The 26,110-nt window shown below is 58.8% G+C and overlaps 2 protein-coding genes across 3 annotated transcripts; both read right to left on the reverse strand.

The window, feature by feature from the left end:
• Window positions 1–695: 695 nt before the first annotated feature.
• ppp2r5d (protein phosphatase 2, regulatory subunit B', delta) lies at window positions 696–5,557 on the reverse strand. Of its 2 annotated transcripts, XM_077613811.1 has the most exons (16): window positions 5,390–5,557; window positions 4,703–4,771; window positions 4,477–4,645; window positions 4,168–4,367; window positions 3,931–4,041; window positions 3,720–3,812; window positions 3,508–3,638; window positions 3,386–3,445; window positions 3,171–3,279; window positions 2,874–3,098; window positions 2,609–2,736; window positions 2,324–2,425; window positions 2,178–2,250; window positions 2,026–2,073; window positions 1,794–1,928; window positions 696–1,464 (listed from the first exon to the last, which is right to left on the reverse strand). In XM_077613811.1, exons 1-16 carry the CDS (start codon window positions 5,414–5,416, stop codon window positions 1,324–1,326), a joined length of 1,821 nt encoding a protein of 606 aa, XP_077469937.1. In that variant the 5' UTR covers window positions 5,417–5,557; the 3' UTR covers window positions 696–1,323. The 2 variants fall into 2 exon arrangements, with proteins under 2 accessions (XP_077469937.1, XP_077469936.1); XM_077613810.1 differs by having other exon boundaries at window positions 4,477–4,771.
• A 473-nt stretch (window positions 5,558–6,030) lies between these two features.
• Window positions 6,031–25,999, reverse strand: znf318 (zinc finger protein 318). Its single transcript, XM_077613565.1, has 36 exons — window positions 25,214–25,999; window positions 24,937–24,984; window positions 24,644–24,819; window positions 24,536–24,578; window positions 24,287–24,412; window positions 24,083–24,187; window positions 23,740–23,958; window positions 23,446–23,592; window positions 22,954–23,367; window positions 22,711–22,857; window positions 22,461–22,604; window positions 22,224–22,346; window positions 21,745–22,092; window positions 21,446–21,583; window positions 21,241–21,345; window positions 21,124–21,161; window positions 20,836–21,033; window positions 19,676–20,735; window positions 19,149–19,478; window positions 18,979–19,065; window positions 18,683–18,852; window positions 16,063–16,110; window positions 15,579–15,822; window positions 13,041–13,550; window positions 12,715–12,836; window positions 12,087–12,522; window positions 11,612–11,927; window positions 10,877–11,455; window positions 10,599–10,678; window positions 10,300–10,399; window positions 9,914–10,194; window positions 9,697–9,846; window positions 9,384–9,468; window positions 9,170–9,288; window positions 8,621–9,019; window positions 6,031–8,534 (listed from the first exon to the last, which is right to left on the reverse strand). Exons 1-36 carry the CDS (start codon window positions 25,763–25,765, stop codon window positions 6,387–6,389), a joined length of 10,335 nt encoding a protein of 3,444 aa, XP_077469691.1. The 5' UTR covers window positions 25,766–25,999; the 3' UTR covers window positions 6,031–6,386.
• Between the last annotated feature and the right edge of the window lie 111 nt (window positions 26,000–26,110).

Below are 26,110 nucleotides of genomic sequence, written 5' to 3' on the forward strand. Positions count from 1 at the left end.
TGCAGGATGGCTGGAACGAAAAGCTGCTCTCTCCCCTCCCTCCCTCCCTCCCACCCTCCCACAGCGGCCCAACCAACCCCCGTACGGCCATTCAACTTTTCCACCTATGTATGTGCCTTTGTCACCTTTGCAAAGCCAGCCCTGCCTGCCTGCCTGGTGTAAAGTGTCAAGAGCCAGTCCAAGACTTTTTCTGGACCTATTGAAAACGTTGGCCATCAAAGCGCAGACTTTGGACCATTGTGACTCATTTAAGAGCACCTTTGTTGAATGATATTTCACCCATTTCATTCTACGCAGCTGTGTATGATGATAATAAAGGCTTTTGATTTGATATAAAGGTGTAGCATCCCATAAGACTAGGCTTTCCTTTCAAACGATTCCACAAAATGTAGGTTTTCATGAAGAGCAAGCTTTCCACAATACTAGTGTCCTGCGAGTGCAATCAGTGGATTGCCGTCAGCTGCTTCTCTTGCCCAACCCCCGTCGCTTCAAGTTTGTCAGCTCAGTCGGTCGCTGCTGGATGGCTTACAAAACAAAAAGCCGCCTGGTATAAACTTTCAAAGCCAGTTCAACACTTTTTTTTTGGACCTATTTTAAACGGGGGCCATCAAAGCGCAAACGTTTGACCATTGATGAACGAGCTGCAAGTGCCTCGAAGAAATTGAAGCATTGGACATATGAAGGAAGACAAAGCATCCCATAAGACTAGGCATTTATTTAACACGGGCTGGGCAAAATTAAAAAAAAAGGGCAAAAGTGAGTGCTTTGGTTTCAACCTGGACAGAGCAAAGCTTTCCACAATACTAGTGTCCTACGAGCGCAATCTGTGGATTGCAGTCAGGTGCTTCTCTTACCCAACCCCCGCTGCTTCAACTTTGTCAGCTCGGTCGCTGCTGGATGGGTCCCCCGGACATTTTGTCGACGGACACTTGGAAGTGTCCATCGACAAAATGTCCGGTCACGCCCGCTACTACTGCGTGGGTTAAGCGCACCTGCAATCCTCCTGGGTAGCGTCCCGACGCAACGCACGGGCTTCCGCCATTTCAGGACCTAACGTTTGAACGTTCGAACGTTCTCGACGACTCTGCCGATATTTTGGCAACGGCCTCGAAGGGATCGCCGTCGAGGCCGCGGACGCGTAATCGCTTTTCCGACACGCCACCTACGGGTGGGGAAAGAAAAAAAGTCAAGACACGGCGAGGGGCGGGACGACGGTGTGTGTGTGTGTGTGTGTGTGTGTGTGTGCGTGCGTTTCCATGGCAACCGTATTGCTGTGCGATCCAGAGTCAACTTTCCATCGGTGAGTTGAGATCTGGCACCTCGTTAGCTGAGGGCCTCTTGGTTGGCCGTGAGGAAATGCTCCGCCCTCTTGTGCGCCTCCAACGCTTTGATGGTGAAAACGTCCTGGGGGAGCTCCGACTTCCTGCGGCTGGCCTTGGCATCCGCCAAAGAGTCCTTGGACACCTGTGGAGAGTGCAACGGGGCGTCCTTCATTGACAGACGGCGTCCCTAGCGCCTTTTCTCAACTACCACTTGGCCTTTTTCTTTCAAGCTACGGCCGAGGTGGCAAAGTATAGTACTGGGGGAGGGGGAAAAAAAACAATGGCCTAGCTGTGAGAAAAGCTGCAAAACCCCCCAAAAACATCCCAATCCCGAAAATAGGGAAACGGCCAAAATGGCTGAATTTGAAAAGCCCCGCCCGCTCACGTCCGGAGACCAAATTGAACGGCCGTGTCTGCAAAGCTTCCAATTGACGCGCCAGAAAAGCGGCTGTCTCATTGATGGCTAGTTACCAGGAGCACTTGGCCGGCCACCGCCTTCTTCAACAGCTGAATGTCCTCCAGCGTGGGAACGTCCACGTCTGCCGTAGCCACCATCGTCATCGTCGCCGTCGCCGTCGCCGCCGCCGCCTCCGCCGCGCCGCACGACTACACGGCAGATCAAAAAATAGAGGCACGGAGATTAGAGCGCCCTCAACGAGTGGTGACTGGGATGACGAGTCATTTTTGAAAAAAAGCGACTGACCGCTTCCTGACCGCCGAGCCCGGGTGGCGAGGGGAGGAGCTTCTGGCTCTTTTGGGAAAGCAAAGACACCCCACCCCGTCACCCCAAAGTGGCGCAGTCCCTCCCTCCCTCCCTCCCTCCCTCCCTCCCTCCCTCCGGCAGCTGTGGATTACCTGTGGATTTTGTCTGGCCAGGTCTTCCAGCTTGCCCCAGGTTTCTTCTCGCTCCTTCAGCCGGTGTTTTTCTCTACGAGAAAGGAGGGCGAATCAAAGGCGTTTCGGATAGCGCGGCGGTGACGACGGTGGCGGGGACCACTCACTTGTGTTTGTCACTCTTGTACTGTTGGGTGCAGTCGTCAAAAAGTTTCTGGTTCATCTCCATGAAGAGTTTGAGAGCGTTGTAAATGAGGCCGTGGATGGTCCTGATGCCGCAATAGAGAAATAAAAATGGCCTTTTTTAAAAAATGGGTTGATTTTTTTGGACGGCGGCAGCAATAAACAAGAAGAAATCTTCTGCACTACTTTGTTTTCCACCACCACGAGCAAGTTGACTGGCATTCCAGAGCGCTCATCTATCGTGGCTTTCTTTTATTGGACGGCCTTACTTGTTCCAGTGGCTCTTGGAGTTCTTGTAGAGAGCGGGAAACATGAGGGGCAGGATGCTGGCCGCGTTGTCGCTGATCAAACTCATGATGTACTCGTTGTTCCAGTAGTAGAGAGCGCGTTCGGCCACCTGTGGACGGCGAGCGGCCGTCAAAGGCCGGCGGAGGCCAGTGGGAGACCCCCAGTGGGGGACCGGCATTCCCCGGTGGCCGGAGACCGCCAGTCGGCGCTGCCCCCCCCCCTACCCCCAGATGGCTATGCCCTTACCTGAAAGTGAGTGCTGGACACGCACTTGGCCAGCTGGCGAAAGAGCGGCCGGTGAACTTTGGCAAACTCCACCGGCTCGATGACGTCCAGGATCTCCTCCAGCTCGTTGAGGAACATCACCTCCTTGGGGCTGTGCGTCTTGGGCCAGAACTTCAGCAGGCCCACGATCACCGCTTCGGTCAGACCGCTGTCCTTCTCCAGGAACTGGACCACGCAGTACGCCAGCTGCAAAGGCCACGGCGCCAACGCTCAGTGGGGAAAAGGGACGGGAAGTCCCGTCCGTCCGCCGCCACCCACCTGCGGGTGGTAGACGCTGAGGGACTTGACCTTGTGAAGGGGCAGCAGGACTCGGATCAGGAACATTTTGTGTTCTTCTTTCAGCGGAAGAGCGAAGCCGTTGATGATGCTACGAGAGAGCAAAACCCCCGGTCAAAAGCGCGGGAAAGCGGCCACGCGGTCGCGGACGGCCCAAACCGAAGGGCCGACAGGAAACGGGACGCTTTGGGGCTCACCTTCCCAGGATCTCCAGCAGCTCGGCGATTCCGTTGTGATGTTCCGTCTCGTAAATGAACCTGAGAGAGCGGCGCTCCGTCACGCCGCCACTCCCCCCCCCCCCGAGCCGGCCGAGGCCCACCTGTAGAAGATGTTGTTGATCTGCCGCCGGATGTACGCCCGCAGTCCCAGGAATTTGCCGTAGATCCGGTGCAGGATGGTCTTCAGGAAGTCTCTCTCGCGAGGATCCTCGCTGTCCAGCAGCTCCAGGAGCTAAATCGGAAAGAAAAAGAAGAGGGGGGGGGATGAAATTCTCAGATGGCCTTTGGCGTGAAAGGAATCCGCCCAACGTACCGACAAGACGAAGGTTTGGTCCATGTATTTTTTGGCCACGTTGGCCTGAAAGTCCGGAGACTCCAAGAAGCGCAGGAAGAACTCGTAAACAAGCTGGAGGAAGATCCGGAGGGTGAGCCTGATGGGCGGGGCCGGGCGGGACCCGGACAGGTCCCACTTGGCCCAGCGAGGCCCGACCCTGACCGACCCTGCCCGACCCCGCCCGGCGCACCTGCAGGTGAGGCCAGGCGGCCTCCAGGGTGGGCTCGTCCTCTTCGGGGTCAAACTCGGCTCCGGTGGGATTTGAGGAAGGTGGCAACGTCCGGAACAAGTTGATGGAAAACTGGAGACGGACGGACGGACGAACGGACGGACGGACGAGTGGAGCGCAAAAGCAAAAGCAAAAGCAAAGCTCACCTACGAGTACGCGGCAAAGCAGACCGCCAAGGACGGATTTGCGTGGGCTCACCATGCCGACCGCCTCGGGGTACACGGCCTCGGTCAGCGCGTCGGCGTCGTGCGTGATGTAGTCCACCATCTCGTGGAGTCCGGCTCTCTTCACCTCTTTGAACTTGAGGTCGCTGAGCGGGTCGCTGACAAAGTCGAAAAGGACGCAGCACTGCCGGAGCTTCTGCACAAAGAGCTCCTCGCGATCCTCGGCCGCCGCGTCTGGGAGGGTGGGAGGCGTCGGTGGGGGGGGGGGGGGGGGGGCGGTTCGGACGACCCGGGCGACTCCGGCCATCGGAGGGGCCGGCTCACGCCACTCCGCCTTTCTCACCTTTGAGGGCGGGGAGTTTGCTGAGCTCTCGGTCGCCGCTGACGCCATAGCGAGAGGAGCTGTGACGCCGTTCCTTCTTCACCACTTGAGGACCGCCGCAGTACTTGATCTTGTGCAGCTGAGTGGGCGGCGGCACGCTTCCCTGGCCGCTGGGACGCCGCCCCGCGTTCTGGAGGCGCGTGTCAAAAGAGCCGACTTTGCCCCGTCCGACCCCCGGCTCGCTTACCTCGCCGCCGCCGCCGTCGTCCGTGGAAACGTCTTTGTGGGCGCCGCCTTTGCCACTTTTGCCGCTTTCCTGTCCACGTGCAGATGGAGCGATTAACAACAACAACAACAACAACAAAAAAGAGGCGAAAAAAAACAAGCTGACATCAGTCTAGCTCAGGGGTCAGCAAATGCGGTCCCGGCGTCTGCGTCTGCGTCCGCGTCTCCCCTCCTATTGCACTCCTGAATTCAATCTTGGACAATGTGTCCGGATTCGATTCAGTGGCTGACATTCCTGGTCTCGCTGCTAGACTGGCGCTAGCTAACTAGTTGGACAGCTAGCGAGCCTGTTAGTTAGCTGGCTCGTTAGCGAGCCTGTTAGTTAGCTCCCTCGTCCATCCGAAATCCAGGCTGCCTCTTGATTGACGTCGTCATGGCAACAGCGTGGGGTGACGTCACGCGCGCACAAATTCGAACGATTTAGCGTCCCGCGTTTTGCTCCATTGACGGACAAATAACTAAGGACGAGGGGCGGGCTCGCGTGAACTCGTTGCTTTTTGCATTTTTCTCTCTCCTGGCGGCTCTTAGTGGTTAGCTTAGCTTAGCAGGCTAGGCGCGGCGCCTGCTAGTCAGCCTCGCCTTCGCCTTCCGAGGACGGCGAAGTAAGGCGTGAAAAGTCGCGCTTCGACGGGCGGGCGACGAGGCTCACCTTGTCTTTCTTGATTTTGTTGGGCATTCTTGCTCGCTCGCTCCTTCGTTTTGCGGGCTGTACGAGACGGGCGTTGCGATGACGTCACGATCAGGCGTTGCTTCCGGGTACGTTCGCCTCATTGGCTGCTGCCGCCACCGCCATCGTCGTCATTCGCATCCGCCCAGCAACCCGCGGAACCCTGGAACATTTGTTGTTGTTGTTGCAATTTGCTCCCAGACGCTCGCCAGCAGCACAAACTCACCCGTACATGCATGGCGTCATTACAGCCAAAATGACGTCGGAGTTTGAGTGTGTATCTAGGATGCAGGGAATTGTCGAATGCCACTAGTCATTATTTGTCCAATGCCTAGAACTGTCACAGCAACCAAATAACGCGGGGGCTTTACACCCGGATTCTAATATTATTCGTTGTCAATTTCAAACGAAAACACTGCCATGGATCTCATGGAGCTGCGCTCTGAAGATTCACCCATCTCGCGTTGACAACAAATATAACACAAGCTTCGTACGCACTTCTTGTGCGGGCGCCCCCCTTCTTTATCACCTGCTAGATGCTTGGCGTGCGTGCGTGCTGTCGTTTGCGCACCCTTGCTTAAAAAATGTCCTTGAGCTAAGAGAGAAAATAACAGAAGATGGCATTTGTCTCAAAGTAAGATTTAATCAAATAGTTTTGACAAGACAGGCAGAGGGAAAAGAAACAACTTATATGGACTTCTTGGACTGGTTGACTCTTATCTCAGCCAATTGATGGGGGGACAAAATGACCTGTACATCACCTTGCAAATGTTCAGACAGGAAAATCAGAGAAAAATGAAGGAAAAAAAAAAACGTGACCTCGGGAATGACTTTTTGGGTCCCATCGAGTCTCCGTCGACATTCAAGCTAGCTATCCCTGTATAACAGAGAAGGTAAACCTGGTCCTTGGCGGGATCTCCTAAAACAAAGCGTCCGCTCGTGTCGCCCACACGTTTAACCTTCAAATCCGGGAGTCCTCCTACTGGGGCTTGGGCTCGTCACCCGTCAATCGCGGCGTCCGGTCGCGTCGGGGGGGCCCCGAGCGATCGTCCGGCTCGGCGTCGCCCCGAGACGGCGAGGGCGCCCCGGGCTCCCCCCGACTCGGCGCCCCCGCCCGGCAGCCGCCCTGCGATCTGGTTTGCGATCGGGTTTGTCGCACGGGGCGGAAGACGGGAGGAGGTCTCTTGTTGACGCTTTTACCTCGGGTCCTGGGACCGGGACCGGGATCGGAATCGGGAGCGGCCGGCGGAGGCCTTTCCCAGACGGCGTTGTCGTCGCGGGGCCCGCTTTCCCGCGGTTTGACCTCCGCTGGCGTGCTTTCGGGACGCTCCTGGCGAGGACTCTCCACCGACACGCTGTGGAGCGGGGCCCCCTCCAGCATGTGTCCGGGATCGCTCTGGATGGACCACACGGATTCAATCTGGAGGTGGAACTCGGGTTCCGCTAGGGGGTTTTCGGGATCGGAATCGGGAGCTGCCGCGGAAGTTGGCCAATCCTGCAATATTGGTCCGGGTTCCGGCTCCAGAGATGCGTTTGAAGCTTGGCCGGTCTCTCCATTCGAAGGTAGGCGATTCCGTGTCACCGCGGGATCCGTCTCGAGAGACGCTTCTGCGGGTCGGGGATTCTCCGGCGGTCCGGGATCCGTCTCGAGCCAAACATCTGAAGGTGGGGGGTTCCGCGCCAGTCCGGGATCTGGCACCGGAGCTACGTTTGAAGGTCCCGGCCTCGGCGCTAGAGCGGGATCTGGCTCGGGGGCTACGTTTGAAGCTTGGCGGAGCTGCCACGGAGCCGATTTTGCCTCTGGAGATTGGGCTTTCTGCACTGGAACGGGAGAAGGGCGAGTCACAGATTGCGCTACAGGCGGACTTGTTAGCTTGGCTCTGGCGCCGGCGCCGGCGCCATCGGCTGTCGTGGACCTGGGCAAGGACATGGGTCCGGGCTTATTTTTGGAATTGTAGAAAATCCCAAAGAGGTCCTGGGCTTTGGCCGCCGCCAGGTTACTTTTGGGTCTGTCCGACTTGAGGCCTCCCTCCGACAGACTGAAGAGCGGCGGAGGCTTGACAAACACCGAAGGGGTCTGCTCGCTCTCGGGCACGCCCGGAGCCGCCACGTCCGCTTCCGTGTCCTCCGCCTCCTCCGCGCGCCCGGGCCGCGATACTTCGGGAGCCGGGTCGAGAGGCGGCGCCGTGCCGACGCCGGCGGGGGCGGAGTCCGCGGGCGGAGTCGCCGACGCGGCCGACCCGCCGCACGACGGGACGGGCGATCTCAGTGCGCCCGTGGTCGCACTCGATGCGGGTGGGGCCGCTTTCACAAATTCTTGGCCGGGACTCCACAAAGCCGGACTCGGTCCGAGGCCGCCGCCAAGCGGAGTGGGACTCGCCGGAGCCGGACCGGGTGCGGGGTTGGGACCAGACAGAGTGTGACCCGGTCGAAGGTCGGCACCGGACCGATTGGGACCCGTTCCGAGGGCGGGAGCGGGCACATCCGGATCCGGTCCGAGGGCGGGAACGCGGGTCCGAGAGGCCATTTGGGCACAATTGTCCGGCCATTTAGAAGCCGCCGTCTGAGGACGGTCCCGCTCGGCTTCCGAGACCTTCTCGACGGGACCCGAAATGGGCGGCGTCGGCGCGCCCGGGGCCCGAGGGGAGGCCGAGTTGGGCGCTCCGCTTTTCCACGGCGCCGGAGCTTGCCTGGCCACGGCGGGGGGCACCGCAAAGCTGGTCTGGTTGGTGGCCAGCTTCTGTGCAATCTCTTTGGCGAAGGCCACGGACTTGGCGAAGGAGTCGTCGGCGTCATCCCCGGCGGCGGCGGCGGCGGGGGAGGCGGACGCGGACGAGGCGGTGGCGGCAGCTCTTTCCTCATCCTTGATGAACTGGGTGGCCGCTTTCTGAGCTTCTTTGGCCAGCCGACTCTCCCGATTCCTCCACTTGCCGAAATTTGGCGGCAGCTTGGCGCCGTCCAGACTCTGCCTGAGGAGCTTGGCTCGCATGGCGGGGCTGGGACCGCACAGGATCTTGGGCGGCTCGTGGGGCTTGGCATCGGCCCGTGGCCCGTCCCGGCCCCCGCCTTCTTCTGGCTCGGGCTTGTCCGATTTGTGCCGGGAGCGGTGCTCGCGGCGCTCCCGTTCCTGCGAACGGGAAAGCCCAAGAGGTTCCACGTTAGTCACTTAGGCAAACGGAAGCGCGTCGTCGTCGTCGTGGTGGTCTCACTCACCTCTGCCCGTCGCCGACGCCCACCGTGGCGTCCTTCTTGAGCAGGTTTCAAACGCCGGTCCTCCTCTCTCCCGGCAGGGCGCCGCTCTTCTTCGTCCTCTTCTTGCACCTCCTCCTCGCTCTTGCGGTACTTGTCGCTCTTCTTTGGTCTGTCCCGGTCCTCCCCGTCGGAACAGGGCGACTTTTGACGCTCTTTCTTCAAGCTTTTGGAAGCTCGGCCTGGCTTCTCGCCGTCCTCCTTTTTGGTTTGGTCCGACGGGTCTTCCCGCCGTTGACGTTTTTTCCCCGGCGCGTCGGAGGCCTGCCCGGCCTGCCCGGCCTGCCCGGCCTGCCCGGCCTGCCCGGCCTGCCGCTCCAGGCTCCTCCTCTGTTCGTAAAGCGGATCCTTGGACATTTTTTTCTGGGCGACAGACAGAGAGAGAGAAATGGTGGTTTCAGGTGGGATAAACAACCCATTCCCAAACGCTTCCGTCCGAGTGGACCTCGCCGCCCCACGTTTTGCAATCGGGTCCACGCCAATGAGCGCCAAAGTAGAAACCCCGCGTCTCACCTTGTAGTTGTCGTTGTGAGAGCCGGCGGTGACGTGCTCTTCCGCGCAGACGGCGTCTCCGAAAAAGGAGCGGCACAGCTGGCAGAAAAATCCTCGCACGGGAAGCAGGAACTCGCAGCCTAAGTTTCCGGGCCGTGGCAAAAAAAAGAAGGGAAGGGATCGCAGAAGACGCTCACATTTTCGGGAAACTAAAATGAGTCCAGCAGCCTAGTACCTTTGGCCGGTTTGGTCTCCCGCCCCTCCACCTTGGGCGTCTTGCCGGAAGACGAGGCCCATGGCCGCTCGTAAGGGTCAACGGTCTGGGGACGGACAAATGTACGGAGACGGCGCTTGAGCAACAAACAACGCGCGGCCCACGGTCGCGCTAAATCCGAAATGGCAACATATTCGCCAGAGTCCCAAAATAATATGTGGTCTAACCTTTCGCAAATGGTCAAATTGGATATTGAGCAAGATGGTGGACATTTGCCGCCGGGGATCGGACGGGATTTTTTTGGAGTCAAATATTTCAAGGAGAAAAAGCAAACCTTGCGATGGCTTTTGCTGTGCAGGTGAGTCAAGAAATCAAACATGGAGCCCGAGGTGACGTCACAATTTTGGCACCAGTGATTTCCCGCGTCGTAGTACTCCAAGGGCTCGGGGGGCGGAGCCGGGGGCGGGGCCGCTCCTGTCGTCTCCTGCTCAAAGAGGAAAAAGTGGCAGTCCGTTGAATAAGCGCAAGCCCCGGTGCTCCCCAGCGGGTACCTCCTGCCGGCGCCGAGGGCTGCCGCCGCCGCCGCCGCCATCGCCATCGCCACCACCGCCACCATTGCCCCCGCACGGCCGGGGGGGCCGCTCCAAGGGTCCCAGCCCCAGGATGAGCGCCACCTGCTCGATCTCGGCGCGCTTCCCCTCGGCCGCCTCGTGCTCCCTCCGCAGGGCCGAGATCTGGCTCATCACGTCCTCTTGCAGGAGGCCGATCTCCTGCAGGAGGGGGTCTTTGTGGCCGCCGTCCTTCTGCCGACGTTTCATTCGCAGCAGCTCGCCTGGAGGCGGACGGAGGAAAAGGCAGGCGGTGGGTGGTCCTTCGCTCGCTGGAGGTGGCGCAAAAGGCGGGCCATGGCTCCCTGGCTCCATCCATCGCTCGCTACCTTGCTGCTTGCGGAGACGCTCCAGCTCCTTGATGAGGTACTCCTTCTTCTTCATGCGTTGCTCTCGCTCCCGCTTGAGGTTCTCGCGCTCTTCCAGGACCTGAAGGTCAGCGGAGAGGAAGCGTATTGCCGCTTTTCGTTTGGAAACTACGCCAGACGCCTCAAATACTGCACGCAATTTGCTTTTTTCCCCCAACTTCTTATTCGTTTCCCGTTGTAATTATGTATCAAAAAATATATATTTTTGTTTTAAAATTCACAGTCCGAAAATCCACGGTGGCCAACCACCGGCCCCTGACCTTCAGCTTCTGGCTCTCGTTGTTCTCCTTCTCCGAGACGGATGGCGTCGTCCCGCCGACCCAACAAGACTTGGCGCCACCTGAACCACAAAAAGATGCTCGGCGTTTGGAGGGGAGAGGGAGAATAAAAGGAAGAAGAAAAAAAAACGCCCACAAGGCCCACCCCAAAAATATCTGTCAACAAGAAAGACGCCAAAGTGTTGACTTTTCACGTCCTTGAAAAAAAGCGTGGCTCATGACCGAATAAACATCCAATACGGGAGGTTCAGAGTACTCGCCTTTAACTCCAGACTCGGTCGTCGTCTCTTTTCCGGCTCGCTCGTACGGAGGCGGCCTGGTGCCGGGGGGCGGGTACATGGGCGCCCACTGCGGGGGCGGGTACGAAATGTAGCTCCCGTAATGGCCGTAAACGGGCCCCGGGTAGGCCCGCGCGTAGGAGGCGGGGGCATGCGCGGGAACGGCCATGGCGGCCTTCGGCGCCTCGCCGGGTGGCGTGGCGTTTCCGTTCCCGCCGTCTCGGCTCCGTCCACCGCCGGAACCGTTCCCGCCGTCTCGGCTCCGGCTCCGCCCGCCGCCGCCGGAACCGCTCCCGCTCGGGCTCCGCCGCCCGTCGTCCGAGCTTTCCGAGGAGTAGCGCGGGCGGCGCTTGGGCGTCTTGGGGGGCTTGTTCCCCTCCAGGCGTTCCTTGGTCCTGGCGGCCAGTTTGTCGATCTCGCTCACGCCCAGGTCCAAGCCCACCGTCTTCAAAAGATTCTGCAGCTTGCCGTAGTCGTCCAGCGCGCGCCCGTCGCCGCCGCCGCCGTCCTCGGCCTGCGCCGAGGCCGAGGCTTTGCCGGCGGGGGACCCGTCGGAGGGAGCTTTGGGCAGGCGGAAATGCACGTTGTTACAAGTCGCGTCTGAGTCACATGATCAGTCAAACTATTAAAAGGGAGGGGTGAATCTGTACTGGACTGTGCAACTTCTATGTTCCGATGAGCCGGAGCATTTTGAAGCGAGGCCACTCCTCGACCCACCTCCAGTCGGCACGCGGCCGCCCTCCTCCGTCACTCGGGCGCAGCGTGGCGGTGGGGCGGCGACGGCGGTTTCTTCGGAGTCCCCGTACAGGAACTTCTCCTCGTCGTCCACGTCGTCCGGCGGAGGACGAGGGGCCCGGCGGGGCCGCTCCAGCAGGTCCAGGATCTCTTGGATCTCGGCGTCCAGGTCCGCCGGCAGCGAGGCCTGCGGGTCGGCGCGCAGCGCGCTCAAGACGGCCGCCACGGCCGCCGGCTCCATCCCTTTGGCCGCCCGCAGCAGCTCCTCGGACCCCTCGGAGAAGCCCGCCTCCCGATTCTGAAGGGCGCAAAGACCGGACAAATGAACGGACGGCCCGAGAACGGAGAGAGCTCGGGCCCGTACGGGGCACGCCGGCAAAATGCTGGCGGCGTGGCGGATTTTCCAGAAGCCCTGAGTAGCGACCGCCCGCGCGACAGTTTTTTTAGGGGAACTCACCCCGTGCTGGTGGTGGCCGGGGGCTTTCTTGAGGATGGACTTGACGGGCAGGCACGAGAGGCCTTCCGTTTCCTTCCTCCGCCGAAGCACTTCCCGCGCGGCAAAAGCCTTGCGGCGGCGCCGGCCGTCACCGGATCTCCCCGAGCTGCTGCTGCTGCTGCTGCGACCACTGGCGCTGCCACTGGTGCTGCTATTGCTGCTATTGCTCCTCCGCCTCCTCTTCTTCTTCCTCCTCCTCCTCCTGCTGCTGCTCCTACTGCTCCTGCTGCTACTCCTGCTGCTGCTACTGCTGCTGCTGCTACTGCTGCTGGGACTGCGCGTCCGGCCTCGACCGCGCCCTCTGGACCCGGACCTGGATCTGGACCCGGAGCTGCTAGCACCCCAGCTGCGGCTTTTGCTCCTCGCCCGGCTCCTGCCGCGTACTCCGCTCGGCTCTCTGCGTGGACAAACGGGGGCGCCGTCTTGTTGGAATTGGCAAAGAGGAAAGGTCTCCAAAAGTCAGCGTCCGCTTGACGGCGCTCGTTTTGGCCGGCGAGCCGGGACTTGGTTTTTCGTGTCAGTGGTCAGTGACTTATTAAAAACGGACAACCGAAGACCGTGCGGGTGTCAGCACAAGTGGGTACTATACCTGTGGTGATGACGCGGCGGAGGCGGCGCGGAGGCGGTCAGCTCGTTGCCCACCGTGATGACGAGTTTGTGGTCGATGGGAAGACGGTGACGAGGAGGAGGAGGCGGCGACGGCGGCGAACTCTGCGGGCAAGACAAAAGCATCACCTCAAAGGGTCAAAGCGACAATAAAAGCATTCCATTCATCATTTCCATCCGACATTTTTGGAATGAAATACAAAAGGTGATCTGCCTCCTGGAATTCAAAGGCAAACAAATGGTCAAAAGCAGGATTTTCTTCTTTTTGGGTGGTGGTGCTGGCTCCTAGTGTCGAGCGTGCCTTCTGACCTGTCTCGGGGAACCGCCGCCGGGACGGTGTGGGCCTCCTCGGTAGAAGCCTCCATGCGGGGGGGAGCGTCGGTGGTCGGCATGTTCGGGGGTGGGACAACCCGAGTAGTAGGGGGGTCTGTCGTCGCGGTTTCGCTCGTCTCCGTGGCCCGTCGAAGGGTAAGGATGAGGGTAGGGCCTCATCGACGACGACGACGACGGTGGCGGCGGCGGGCCGCGGGCCTCGAAAGGCGACCGGTAGAAGGCTTGCGGCGGAGGCCGACCGCGGAACATAGTTGGCCGTTGCAGCTGACGACCGGCCGGTCCGATTGCGGTCTTTCCGCACTGTCGAAGGGGGGGTCTCGAGCCGGAGGTAGTAGCGAGAGAACAACGTAAATAAGAGCAGGAGCTAATGCTAAGTGCTACTTTAGTGCATCCGCGCTCGACTACGTCTTCTTTTACGGCGCGACGGCAAATAGAGCGAGATGAGACGGCGTTGCCGCCTAGCGGACGGCAGGGGTAACTGACTGGCTGGTTCCATTGTGGAGGAAGTCTACTTACGTCAGGGGTCCCCAAACCTTTTCCTGTGAGGGCCACATAACTTTTCCCTTCTCTGATGGGGGGCCGGTGTCAGTTTGTAACAGAAAAAGTGTGATGATCGTAGGGGAGCTTAATTTTTTTAAAAATTGTTTTCCAGAAAGCCACACATAACCAAATAACCCTTTCCAGGTTCTTTACAGCAAAAAAGTCAGGAAACAAATAATAACACTATTAATGAAATAAATAATAACTAAATAACCCTCTCTGAGTTCTTCACAGAAAAATACAGGAAATAAATAACACTATTTATGAAATAAATAAGAACTAAATAACTCTCTCTGGGTTCTTCATAGAAAAAAAAGCCATGGAACATTAACTTTCTGTTGTGCCATGCACAATCTTCTCCCTTTGCTCTGAAGTTTATGCACGACACCACAACCGTCATTACAGAATCCCACGTCAACATTTTGCAGCACAGTGCTTGCTGGTGAATTCGGCAGTGGACTCGTAGCGGGGCGGTGGGTGAGACCCCTTTTTTGCAACTCCCGGTTCATGCGTCCCATTATTAGACCGCGAGTTTCGGCCACCATGCTAGGAGCCCCGTCGGTCGTGATGCTAGCTAGCTTTGACCAGTCCAGGTCCAACTTCTCCATGGTTTGGCACACTTTGTCAAAAATATCCTCTCCCGTTGTAGTCCCTTTGAGACTTTGGAGGGCTGCCAGATCCTCGCAAATCTCAAAGTTTGCGCTAACTCCACGAATAAAAATGAGCAGTTGCGCTGTGTCTTGCACGTCCGTGCTTTCATCCAGTGCTAATGAAAAAAAAGTCAAATTCTTTCGTCTTCTGCTGCAGCTGGGCATATACATGACTCCCGATTTCTTCAACGCGTCTGGTGATTGTACTCGCCGACAGACTTACGGCATTAAATGCATCTTTCTTCTCGGGACACACTTCCTCCACGACAACATCCATACATTTCTTTCAAAAACTCTCCGCCAGTGAAAGGCTTACCGTTGCTTGCTGTCAGTTTAGGAACCCGAAAGCTGGCCCGAATGGATGCCTGCTTCAGCTGAGCTTGGCGTAGAAATGTAGTCTGCTGAGATAATAGTCCAACTTTTAGCTTTGAGAGTTTGTCTGCTCGTATTTGACCTTGCACGCTATCGTACTTGTCTTTGTGACGGGATTCATAGTGCCGGCGAAGATTCTATTCTTTGAATACTGCCACCGTCTCTTGACAGATGAGACAAACAGCCTTTTCTTTGCATTGAACAAAAAAATAATCGTTTGTCCACTGCAGGTTAAATACCCTGCCTTCGGAATCAATTTTTCTCTTACCTAACTTTTTCGCCATTATTCCCTTCTCTCTTTGACAGGGCCGGGCGTAGGATTTTTTTTCTGGAGGCCAAATAGGAAAAAAAATCCGATAGCGTCTCTGGTATTGTTCAGAGGGCCGGTCCAAATGTGCCGGCGGGCCGTAGTTTGGTGACCCCTGACTTACGTACTATGACTATTTGCGGTCAATAGGATTTTCCAATTTTATCTCCCCGTCCAATCATTTTTCCTGTTCACTTTATAATAGAAAACAAATAATGATTCAGCATAATTCCTATCAATTCATAGCAAAAACTAAGCTGAAGTATTGTTTTCATTTTTAGGCAAATTGGAATTGGAATTTTCCTGCTTTATGACGACTGGCTTTTCTTTTCAACAACCATTTACCGGTAATATTAGTACTGTTTTCACCTAGTTTGACATCTTTTGCAAAATAACATGACAGCTTCTTCTCTCAGCTAAAATGATCATCTTTCATGATCACTCCGATGACTTTCTTATCATACTATGACTTTTGTCATATTGCAACGCCCACAAACAACCAGTGGTGACGCACCATTGAGCTTTATTTGGGAAAGAGAGAGAAAAGAAAGAAAAAAAACTACAGAGAAGCGCGCACGAGAGAGAGGCAAAGAACCTGGGAGCCAATACTGCGACGAGGCCTCGCCTCCCCTCCCTCGGCCTCGCCTCCCCTCCCTCGGCCTCGCAGCCGGGGAGGAGGCTCTCGAGCGAAGCCAAATCCATCTGGACCGCCCCCAGCGGGTCGCCGGGCCACTCCGCGTTCAGGTCGTTGCCGCCCAGGTGCAACGGCAGCAGCCGGGGCCAGGTCACGCCCGGCTCGGGTCCAGGCCCACCTGGGCGCCGGCCTGTGACCGCGCCCGGCTGACCGGGGCGTGACCCACCATCCACAGATTCCGGGGCGGCGGCATCCCTGCGAAAAAGGAGACGAGACGGATGGGTGACGTCCCAGACGCCGGACTCGGTCGCAACGGCGCTAGCTTGCTAAATAGCCAATTAGTTAGATAGCGAGCGGAACACCACTTAATGCACGGCCAATGCCCAAACCATTGCCCGCTCGCTCGCTGTCCGCCGTTTTTATTGGCCAGTAGTGCCGGCGTCCAAATGTTTGGTCTCTGCGATGATTGAATTCAAATAGAAATGGATAACTTACCTCGGGCGACAGAGTTGAACGGGGCCCCCGTCAAGCAAATCCCCACCGCTACGCCCATAACGCGGAAACGGGCGTGCCGACAAGAGTCCTTCACGGGTGCCACGATAATAACAACGCGTGCCCGCCTATTGCCACTAGCAAAGGCTCCTCTACCAGTAACTCCGGTGGTCCACTGCCGTATTTTGTGGACGTCTAGTACGACGACGACTCCAAAAATACGCGGGATCGGGATGAATGCAAAACGCAGGGAAAATCCCACGCGCCTTTGTGGCCACGAAGCTCCGAGGCAGTGGTAACGAGTCGGACTTTGAAGAAATGGAACGCTCGCTACAAGTCACCCTTAGCATGCCAGCAAGTGGCTTCCAATAGGCAAAGCATCTGCTGCGGGTATGACGCCAGCTCTCCCCTCTGAAAGTTTCTTTGCTCCCTATGCTCAGCTTAGCTTGGACACAAAAGCTACAGCACGCTAGCAAGAAGGCGCAACGACGCGCATGCTAACTTGAGACAGGTAATGACATTCTAGCTATGGTGGGGTTGGTTCTTCTGTAAGAATGGTGGTGATATTAGCATCATTTGGCGTATTCCATTATACGTTTGCTGCCAGTTACTACATAGGACGGCGTCAAAGAATGTTTCGCATGGACGCACGCGGACGTGGCGGCGGAGAAGCCACCGCATGTCGTTAGCTCACGAAAGCTAAGCAGACGAGGCCGGGAAATGACCAAATGTCGTTACCTCTCCGCAAAAAAAGTCTCCTCACGTGAAAAGAGCGTCTCTCTTCTTCCTGCAGGTTTATGTGGATGTCCAAAGGTCAAAGTTGACCTTGATTTGGTCCTTGGAGCCTCTGGGAGAATCAAACCAAGCGTTCCACGTTTGGTTTGGGGGTTAAACATAAACTTGCTGGGAAAATCTAGAGCAGACTAGCACCTAGCTTCCTCGAAAACACTGCCTGCTAGTAGCTAGGCTAAAAATGAACCTTTCAAAAATGGCTAGCTTCCCCAAAAACCCTGCGAGGAGGGCGCTGGTTCTTCCCCCGGGATTTAAAGTCTGCTTCCCAAACTAAATGTTAGCTTGTACTCAAAAGCTAAAGCGCCCGGGCAAGAAGACGGTACGATGCGCGCGCTAGCTTGTGCCTTGGATGACTAGCTATTGCGGCTAGCTCACCCCCTGGAAGATTAACGGCATTAAAATCTTCTGTCCGTACGCTTAACATTAGCTTCTACACAAAACCTATGCCACGCTAGCGTGCGGTTTCCCCGAAAAGCCCGCAAGTTCGATGCTACGTCTTCACTGTGGAAGAAGGAAATCATTTCCAAGTTGGTCTCCTATGCTGAACGTTAGCAAAAAAAATCTATAGATTGCAAGCTTGAAGCCTGAAGACGCTGCACACACGGCGGCCCTAGTTTTTCCTTTTAGGAGACCAAAGCATTCCAAGACTGGACATATGCTAAAATGTTAGCATCTATACAAAAGCTGGCGAGGAGAGGCAACTACAATGGAAGTCCCAAAAACTTCCAATCTACTTACCCTGAGAGAAGACGACAGCCTCCCCAGAATGACTCAAATCAACGATGGGTCTCTCCCGTGCGACGTCTCGGGGCAGAAAATGTTTTCCCGCGCGGTAGCTTTTGTGGACATGGCTTAGGCGTCCGCCTTTAAAACGACGGCTTTTTTGCCGTTCTGGCTTCACGGGAGCTCCGAGTTAGCGTCGGATTCTACCACGCGACGTTGGAAATTAGCACCAGAGGCGACGACGGCGGGTCAAATGACGGACGAGAGGTCGGTCGATAGGTCGCTATGACGGAACAACTACGTTCCGTTAGCCGTTTGGCCGACGATCTTTCTCTAAAGGTCCAGCGATATAGTGGCCCGATAGATGGACTAGAGCCACCGATTTGAACCCATGTACGATTTACGCACGGGCCAATACAATAGGATAAGACTTATTAGGGTGAGGTCATTTTGCGCCACCCAGCGGCCAGCGGTACGAAGGAAGCAAGCGTCGGAAGAAAAATCTCCCGTCGGCTCATCGACATTGTTCAAAGCAGAGTTTTCACTTGCCTTTGCCTGCCTTTCAAAACCAGCGGCTCACAAATTGCGCCGCAGACGTCGAGCACTATTTCAAAATGGCTAGCACCCGCTTTTCAAAATCTGGAGAGAAAACTTTTTGCGTGGTTTGACTGGCTTTCCTATCTATGTGACCTCAAGCCATGTCCTTGAAAGCTGTTTCCTTTCAAGCTAACTGCTAGTGCCAGTAGCACTAGCAACTAGCGAGCTAGCCGGGCAATGACCGGAAAAGCAAAGAGAGCAGAAATGGGCTGGAGAGGACGTGGTGGAAGTTGGAGGGAGCCATGCGATGACCGAGAAGACGTCCACGGACGCTCCCAGAGAACTTTTGCTTTTTATCGGCCGCGGCGGCGGAAAGCCGCCGAAGCACGCCGACGGCTTGAAATCCAATTGTCCAATTTCACTATTTTCTTTGACATAAACATCCCGTTATTAAAAGGAATCCATTGCCATACATTGAGCTCTCTTGCTTCTTTTCACTAGGGGATGTGGAGAGAAAAAAGACATCAAGCCTGCATGTATACAGACTTTTCTCTGCATAGATGAAAAGGATCAAATAGCTTCTTCAAAAAGAAGAAATAAGGTCCAGCGATTGCGCGGGCCTTGGTTTGGACACCCGTCCTGGCCGGACGGACGCTGGGAAAAAGCCTTAGCTTTCATACCTGGGACCACGGCGCCGTCTCCTGCCTTTCGGCGGCCCGGCAGCTCCTCCACGTTCCCCTGCTTCCCAACCGGCAAACAAAAACAAAGACAAAGAGCATCGGAGACGGACGGAGCGGCACGAGAAACCCGGGCGGGCGTCTCTATCGGCCGGGCGGGCGTCTCTATCGGCCGGCCGGGGACCCCTACCTCGTGTGGCGAATGGGCCGTCGGACCCAACCGGACCCAATTGAGCGTCTTGGCCCCGGACTCGGCGCTCCTCCCCGGGACCGTGACCTTTGGGCATTTGAGATGACTGAGCAAAGAGCGCACCATTTTTTGGTGCAAAAGCCACTGCGTCGCCAGGCATTCCGACTCACCTCTATGGGCGTGGACGAGCGGCTCTCCCTTTTCTTGGGCAGATCTCGCATCTCTCCGGCCTTTTGCAGCGTCTCCAACTCTCGCCGATCCAGGAATTCTCTGGGGTCGGCCTCCGTGGCCCAGCGTTCCCGTGGCGACAGAGACCGCTCCCTTTTCGCCCAGGAAGCCTTCTGAGAAAGGCCCCCGCCGGTGGTCAGCTTCAGGCCGATGGTACGCAACAGAGTCTGGATTCGGCTGTAGGGGTCGCCGTCGCCATCGTCGTCGCTCAGGCACTGGCTTTGGCTCCGGTTCTGGTTCTCGGCCCTTTTGTCCCCCGCGGGCAGGAAGGCCTGCGGCGGCAAGAAGACACAAAGTCCAAAATAAGACCACAATATTTGCGCCGGGAGACTCGCTCCGATTTTGGGGGCATTCCCACGCCACTTCACTCTGCTCCTCCACTTTCCCTTGGCTCGGGCGGGACGCCCGTCGGTGGAGGCGGAGGCGGAGGCCTTTGAACCGCCCCCGCCGCCGCCGTCGCTCCACTTACCGGAGGCCAAGTCTGCCGCTCTCCGGCGAGGCCCAGGATCCCAGAGAATCCCTTCTTGTCCGCCAGCGCCTTCTCGTGCGGCAGGAGGTGGTCCTCGTCGGGGGGGAACTCTTCCGCCGGCTTCTCGGGGGCCGCCCTCGTTTGGAGCATGTCCACAAAGCGCTCCAGGGGCCGCCGTTGCGGCGCGGCGCTCGGGTGGGGCCGAGGCCAGGGAGAGGGCGCGCGCGGCCCGTCCGGAGGCGAGGGCCAGTCGGGGTCGCCGGGGGGAGAGCCACGAGAGGACGGGCCGGAGGCCGCGCGCGGGTCGTCGGGGGGCCCGGCCGCGTCCGCCGACCGGCGGTACGGATGGTCGTAGCTTTCCTCGTAGACGTCGTAGCGGTTGGAAGAGGTCCCGTAGAAAAGCCGGCCGTACGGAGCGTCGTCGTAAGGGCGGGAGACCGAAGGCCCGCCGTCGTAAGGGCGGGGGACCGAAGGCCCGCCATAGGCTGGCCGCAAGTATTCCCACTCTTCGGTCCGTTTCTTCAAAATGGAACGCACCGGGCGGAATTGGGCCAATGGGTTGGGGACGCGGCCGTGGTCGTAGTCGATGCACGTTGGCCGGGCGGGGGCGGGTTCGGGGGCGGGTCCGGGGGCGGGTCTGGGGGCGGGTCCGGGCTCCGGGCCCATCAGCGACTTCTTGAAGGCGATCATCTGGTCCAGTTCCTCCAGCTCTCGCTTCTTTCTGGCCAGCTCATCGTCCACGCGGGGGACGGATGGGGCTCGGCTCCTCTCACGAGAGTCCTCTCGCTCCCCGTCGCTTTTGCGCCTCCCTTTGCCCGAGCGACCTCTGCCGGGGCTCCCGCTACGGCTCCGGCTACGACTCTGGCTACGACTCCGGCTACGACTCTGGCTACGACTCCGGCTACGAGACCGGCTACGAGTCCGGCTACGAGTCCGACTCCGGCTCCGTCTCCGGCTCCGTCTCCAGCTCCGTCTCCGCCCTCGGCTCCGGCTCCGTCTCCGTCCTCGGCTCCGCCCTCGGCTATGCCCTCGGCTCCGTCTCCGGGAACGTTCTCTGGACCTGACCAAAGGAGAAAAACGAATGAGTCAGTACGTTTTCTCTGCATCTTTTGGGGTGGGGCTTGTGAGGCGGCGCCCCATTTTTAGCGCCACGCGCTTACCGTTCTCGACTGCGGCTCCTGCCCCGCCAGCTGCTTTTGCGCTGGCGATCCGGGGTGGGGGTGCGGCGCTTTTGGATCTCACGTCCGAATTTGTCTTTGGACGGGGCCGGGCTGCGACTGCGACCGCGACTGCAACTGCGACCGCGGGACTTGTCCCGAGATCGCAGCTGCTTGACCACCGTCTTCAACTGCTCCTTCCTTGAAGGCGAGAAGAAGGCGGTGGCTCTGAACCTTCCCGGCGGATCCGGGGGGGGAGGGGGGGGGGGGGGGGGGGGGGGACGGACTCACCTGGCGTCTCCCGAAGTCGCCGGCGGTTTGGCGCTCATCTGAGGAATGAAGCAGCAAGGGCCCGTTGGTGGTGTCCACGTAAGTCCATGGCCTCCCCTCCCTCCCCTGCGCTCTCACCTTTCCTTTGGAGCCTAGATTTCTGCGCGGCGGGAACACGTTGTCGGCGGCGCACGCGTAAGGTCGGATCCGGATGGCCTGGTGACCGCCCGCCGCTTCGTCGTGCTGGGAGGAAGGCACGGGTGAGGGAAGATGGCCATCCCGCCGTTGGCGTGGGCCCAAATCCGCCCCACCCCACCCCACCCGCTCCCTCCCTCCCTCTTACCGGGACCACGCTGAACTCCACCTTCTCGTTGAGCCGCGGCTTCTTTTTCCCGATGACCTCCGACAAGTAGAAGAAGAGCTGTGGGTTGTGCGTGCACTTGATGAGTCCCGAGTCCTCGGAGATTTCGATGACGATCCCCTGCGGAACGCAAGTTCCATTCAAAGTCAAAAGGAGGCCAAATCCACATCCGGTGACCCGGAGCCACCTCAACAAAAACCCCAATAACAACATCAACAAAAAGCGAGCTGGAAAGGCCCGAGAAGGAACAAGCTTTGCAAAGAATCGGGAGGAGGCCTCACGTGTCGTCGTTGTTCGGTGGACTCCTCGAAGGAGGAGGGAAGGATCTCCACCCGAGTGGCTCGTTCTTCTTTGCTCTCCGGATGGGTGGCCACGTGGAAGCGCACCTGGTCGCCGGCCAAGACGGTGGCCCCGTCCAGCAGGTCGGCGGGCCCGAAAGGGAGCCGCTTCTGCCGACCCTCCACCGTCACGACCAGGAGGCCCTCCTCTTCGGGGCTCGGGCCCAAGTCCCGGGACTTTCTCGCCGCCTCTTCTCGCTTGACGCCCGGCCCCGCCTCCTCGTCCCGAGGCCCCTCCTCCTTCACGCGCACCTGCGCCGCCTCGGCCCGGCCGATCTCCTCCTCCTTCGCCTGCGTTAAACGGCGCCCGTACGGGGAGGAGGGAAAATGACCAACGGGGGCGAGTAAGACGACGGCGGGAGAGCCAATAGGTGCGGCGCCGCCTCTAATTCGCCGCCCCCCCCGAGGACGAGGCCACTGACCGGTTCGGGGCGGTCGGGGGGCTCCGCTTTGGGGCGGCGACGCTTTCCCACCGATTTGAGCACGGTGCCCTCCAAGCGCTCCGCGCCGATTTCCAGCCGGCCGACGAGAACGGGAGGCGGGCGCTGGAGAAAGGAGAGGGGCGGAGAAAGCCAATGGCTATTTGCGGAGCGGATATTGGGCCCGGCGAGATGACAGAAAAAACAAACAAACAAAAAAGTCGGCCCCCCTCCAGTCACCTCGTCTTTGGCCGTCAGGGGCGCCTCCTTGCGCTCTTTTTGCTCCTGCTCCTCCTCCTCTTCTCGTCTCTTCTGCTCCGCCGGGATCGGGTCGGCGGCCATCTTGATCCTGCGGAGTCTGACCGCCCTCTTTTTGTCCTCGTCCTGAAGTGGGCGGGGTTAAAAAAATTAATCCCAACAAGGACAGACCGACCTTCGACACGGGACGTCACTGGCGGCGGCGGTGGCGGTGGCGCTCCGAGAGACTGACCTGAAACACGGTGAACTCCACCTCGCCTCGGATGTCGGCGGCGTCCAACTCGGTGTCGCTGAAAGTGTCGCGGAGGTCAAAGGGCAGCTCCCCGTGCTCCCGGGAGAGCAGGACGCCCTCGGGCTCGCCCACCCGCTGGATGACGCCCTGGAAGCGGCGGACTCGTCGTGAAATGAGAGCATGGCAAAGGGCTCGGCCATTGGCGCGTCGCGTCACGTCACGTCACGTCACGTCTGGCCTCACCGCTTCTCGCTTCTCTTTGGTGAACGCGAAGGTGAAGGGGATCTTGGGGCGGATGTTGGCGGCGCGCCGCTTGCACGTCTTCTTGTCCACCAGCAGGCCGAGGAGCACGCGGTCGTTCTTGAGCAGCGTCACGCCGCAGTCCCGTCGGTCGAAGGTCACGTTGGTGTGCAGGGCTCCGATGTTGGCGGAGATCTGGCCCGGGTAGCCCCGCTTGTCGGCGGAGGCCTTGATGACGGGCTGGCTGACCACGCCCTCATACTCGTCGTCCGGAGGCGGCGGTGGCGAAGACGACTCGGCCTTGGGCGCCGCCGCCGCCGCCGCCACTGGCATGGTTTTACAGGTGGGACTGCACAGGCTCAGGATCAGGGACTCCTTGACGCGCCGCAGCCGGATGGCGCGCTCGCCCGCTCGTAGCTGGCTCGGGAGAAAGACCCGCGTTAAACGGCGCACGGCGAACGGAAGGAAGGGAGGAAGGAAGGAAGGCTCGCTCACTTTGTGCACGGTGAACTCCACTTGTTCGTCGACATCGTCCACGCTCAAGTCCACGTGGCTCAAGTTCTCTTTGAAATCAAAGGGAAGGCGGCCGCGCACCTCCGACTCGATCAGGCCGACGCCATCGCCCGCGCTGATGATGACACCCTGCGGGGGCGGCGGTGGTGGAGGTGAGGGTTTTTTTCTTTTCTTTTCATTTTTTTTTTGCCCTCACTCATACATGGTCATTTATACGGTCAATCTAGCTGAGGATTTGTGGAAATGGTTTGTGGGCTGGCTCCTTCTCTCTCTCACCTTGTCGCGGGTCTCGCCGGTGAAGCGGAAGGTTTCGGGAAGCTTGGGTCGGACGTTGGTGGCGCGGCGCTTGCCCGTCACCACGTCGGTCAGCAGGTTGAGCAGAACCCGGTCGTTTTTCAGGAGCGTGACGCCGCAGTCCTTCTTCTCGAAGGCCAGGTTGGTCCTCACCGGCTGGATGTCCACCAGGACCTGACCGGGGAGCTGACGCTCGCCCACCTGGGTTAGGGGGAATAAATCCATTCCATTTTGGGCCGTTCAGTCGCATCTTCGTCCGCCATCGCCGCCACCGCAACCACCGCAACCACCGCAACCACCGCCGCCACTTCTCCCGTTCGCTTACCTGTGGTTCGACGACGGGCCGGCTGACCACGCCCTCGTAGATCTCCGGGTCTACGTTCTCCGTGCCGCCCGGCGCCACCTTCACGTCCGTGGCGATCTGGCCTTTCTGCGGCGAGCGGGGACAAAAATAAAGAGGAAGGTCCACAGCGGCCCTCAAACGGGAGCCGGTCGGTCAGTGGTCCATCCATCCATCCCACCGGCTCACCTTGATGGAGCAGGCGGTGTAGTGAACTCGAACGCCGGCTTTCAAGGCCCGGGGGTCGCCGAAGAAGACGTCAAAGTCGAAGGTGAACTTGGCCGCGTCTTCTCGCTCGATGTGGCCGGAGGAGGGCTGGCGGTGCGCCAAGCAGCCGCGGAGAGGGGAGGGGAGGGGAGGGGAAGGGAGGTGAGGGGACGGGGTTAGAACGGGTGACGCGCGTCTGGCCAGCGTTTCCTCCCCGGCGGGGGAACCTACCCCGACGAAGGAGATGATGCCCGTGGATCTGCCCGGCGGCGGCCTGAGGGAGGACCAGATGGCGTCAGAGTTAGAGACGGGCGGGACCCAATCGGCGACCGCTCTCACTTTTCCAAGGATCGCGTGGCCAACAGTCCGTAGCCTTTGGGGGTAACGCCGGATCCCGTCGGTTTCCCCGATGAAATCTGGGCGGCGCTCTGGGCGGCGCTCTGGGCGGCGGTAGGCGCCGCCGCCGCCTTGCTCCCGCCCTGGCCGGCGCTCGGCCCGGCAATCAAGGCTTTGATCTGACGGAGCAATCCCAAAACCAGAGCGTGTTGTGCATTTTTCCACTCCAATAGTGGCCATAACAAATACAGTCATTGAATTTGCTGAGCGACAACGGTCACCGTCGCTCCACTCACCCAGTCGGGCTTGTCCGCCGCCGATTGGTCGCTGGGCACGTGGCCAGCCTGAAAGGGCAACAATGGTTTGGCGCTCATTTGTCCGTTAAGCGCGACAGAAAGGCGACGAGGGCTCAGAAATCCGGCCAAAACAAAAGCACGGGATTTAAAGCCTTCATGTAAAGCTTTCTCGGAGCCTTTCGGGGGCACTCCCTGGCTTGGCTGCCATTGACGGAGCTAGACGTCTAATCCTTTCAAACTGGAAGGCCAAATGGAAGAGCAAAAGTTAAAGACTCACCCACACGGCGCCGGGGTACTCCTGGTAGCCCGAATGGCCCGGAGGAGGGGGATATGCTTCGGCGGCCACGCTTGGCGGGGGGAAACCGGGAGGGGGCCCGGAAGTGGGAACGGGCTCCCAGGCGGGGTATTCCCAACCCTCGGGGGCGGGAGTCACGTCGCGCTTCCAGTACGGCGGGGGCCTCCACTCTTGGGGAGGGCCCCAGCCAGTTGAGGGCGGTGGATCGGGGTGCCATCCTCCCGGGGGCTCGGGGTCCCATCCTCCTGGGGGAGCGGGACCCCAACCCTCCTCCTCCTCCTCCTGATCACCAATATCCTCGGAGGGAGCCGGACCCCAGCGTCCGGGGCCAGACGGAGCCCAGTCGACTGGTAGAGGGGGACCCCAGCCTCGGGGTCGTGGGGGCCTCCTACCTCCTACCTTCGGAAAAGGGCTCCAGCCTTCGGGGAGTGGCGGAGCCCATTCGTCCGGTGGAGGCGGCCAAGCGCCCGCAGGGGAAGGCCCAAATGGTCGCGGTGGAAAGCCCTTCTTTTTCGGCTTCCACCCTCGACCCATCGCCTCTCTGTATGGAGCTCGGAGGCTAAGCTAACACGTTAACCACTAAGCAAAGTCAGCAAAAAAGTCCGTCATTACCTCCGCCTGATGCACCTTACTCTTTAATCCTTTCTTGACCTTATTTCACAGTAATGCGCGTTAAAAGTGAGGAAAATGAAAAGCTCAGAGGCATCACTGCCAAATGTTTACACTGGCAGTCGCTTCTTCTTCGCGACTTTTTTTTTTCCTTCTGCGCAGTAAAAGGCAGTCGCGCTCGTTAGCGCCGTTTGCTGACGAAGTACGCGTAGTGCTCTTTCATTCTTGAGCGGCACCCTCTCATCTCATTTCATCATCCAAAGATAACAA

The sequence above is a fragment of the Stigmatopora argus genome, chromosome 11 (assembly GCF_051989625.1).
Source record: "Stigmatopora argus isolate UIUO_Sarg chromosome 11, RoL_Sarg_1.0, whole genome shotgun sequence".
In the NCBI taxonomy this organism is placed as follows: Eukaryota; Metazoa; Chordata; class Actinopteri; order Syngnathiformes; family Syngnathidae; genus Stigmatopora; species Stigmatopora argus.

Bases quoted from the DNA above. Each gene is read 5' to 3' on its own strand.
- ppp2r5d (XM_077613810.1), bottom strand. From the start codon at position 5,416: ATGCCCAACAAAATCAAGAAAGACAAG. The intron at 3,639-3,719 runs GTACGTTGGGCG...TTTCCGATTTAG, and splicing joins ACCAAACCTTCGTCTTGTCG to CTCCTGGAGCTGCTGGACAG. The intron at 3,280-3,385 runs GTGAGCCCCAAA...GCTCTCTCGTAG, and splicing joins CTGCTGGAGATCCTGGGAAG to CATCATCAACGGCTTCGCTC.
- znf318 (XM_077613565.1), bottom strand. From the start codon at position 25,765: ATGGGTCGAGGGTGGAAGCCGAAAAAGAAGGGCTTTCCACCGCGACCA. The intron at 24,413-24,535 runs GTAGGTTCCCCC...GCGCACCGCCAG, and splicing joins GCATCATCTCCTTCGTCGGG to CCCTCCTCCGGCCACATCGA. The intron at 23,959-24,082 runs GTAAGCGAACGG...CCCCTAACCCAG, and splicing joins GGCCCGTCGTCGAACCACAG to GTGGGCGAGCGTCAGCTCCC.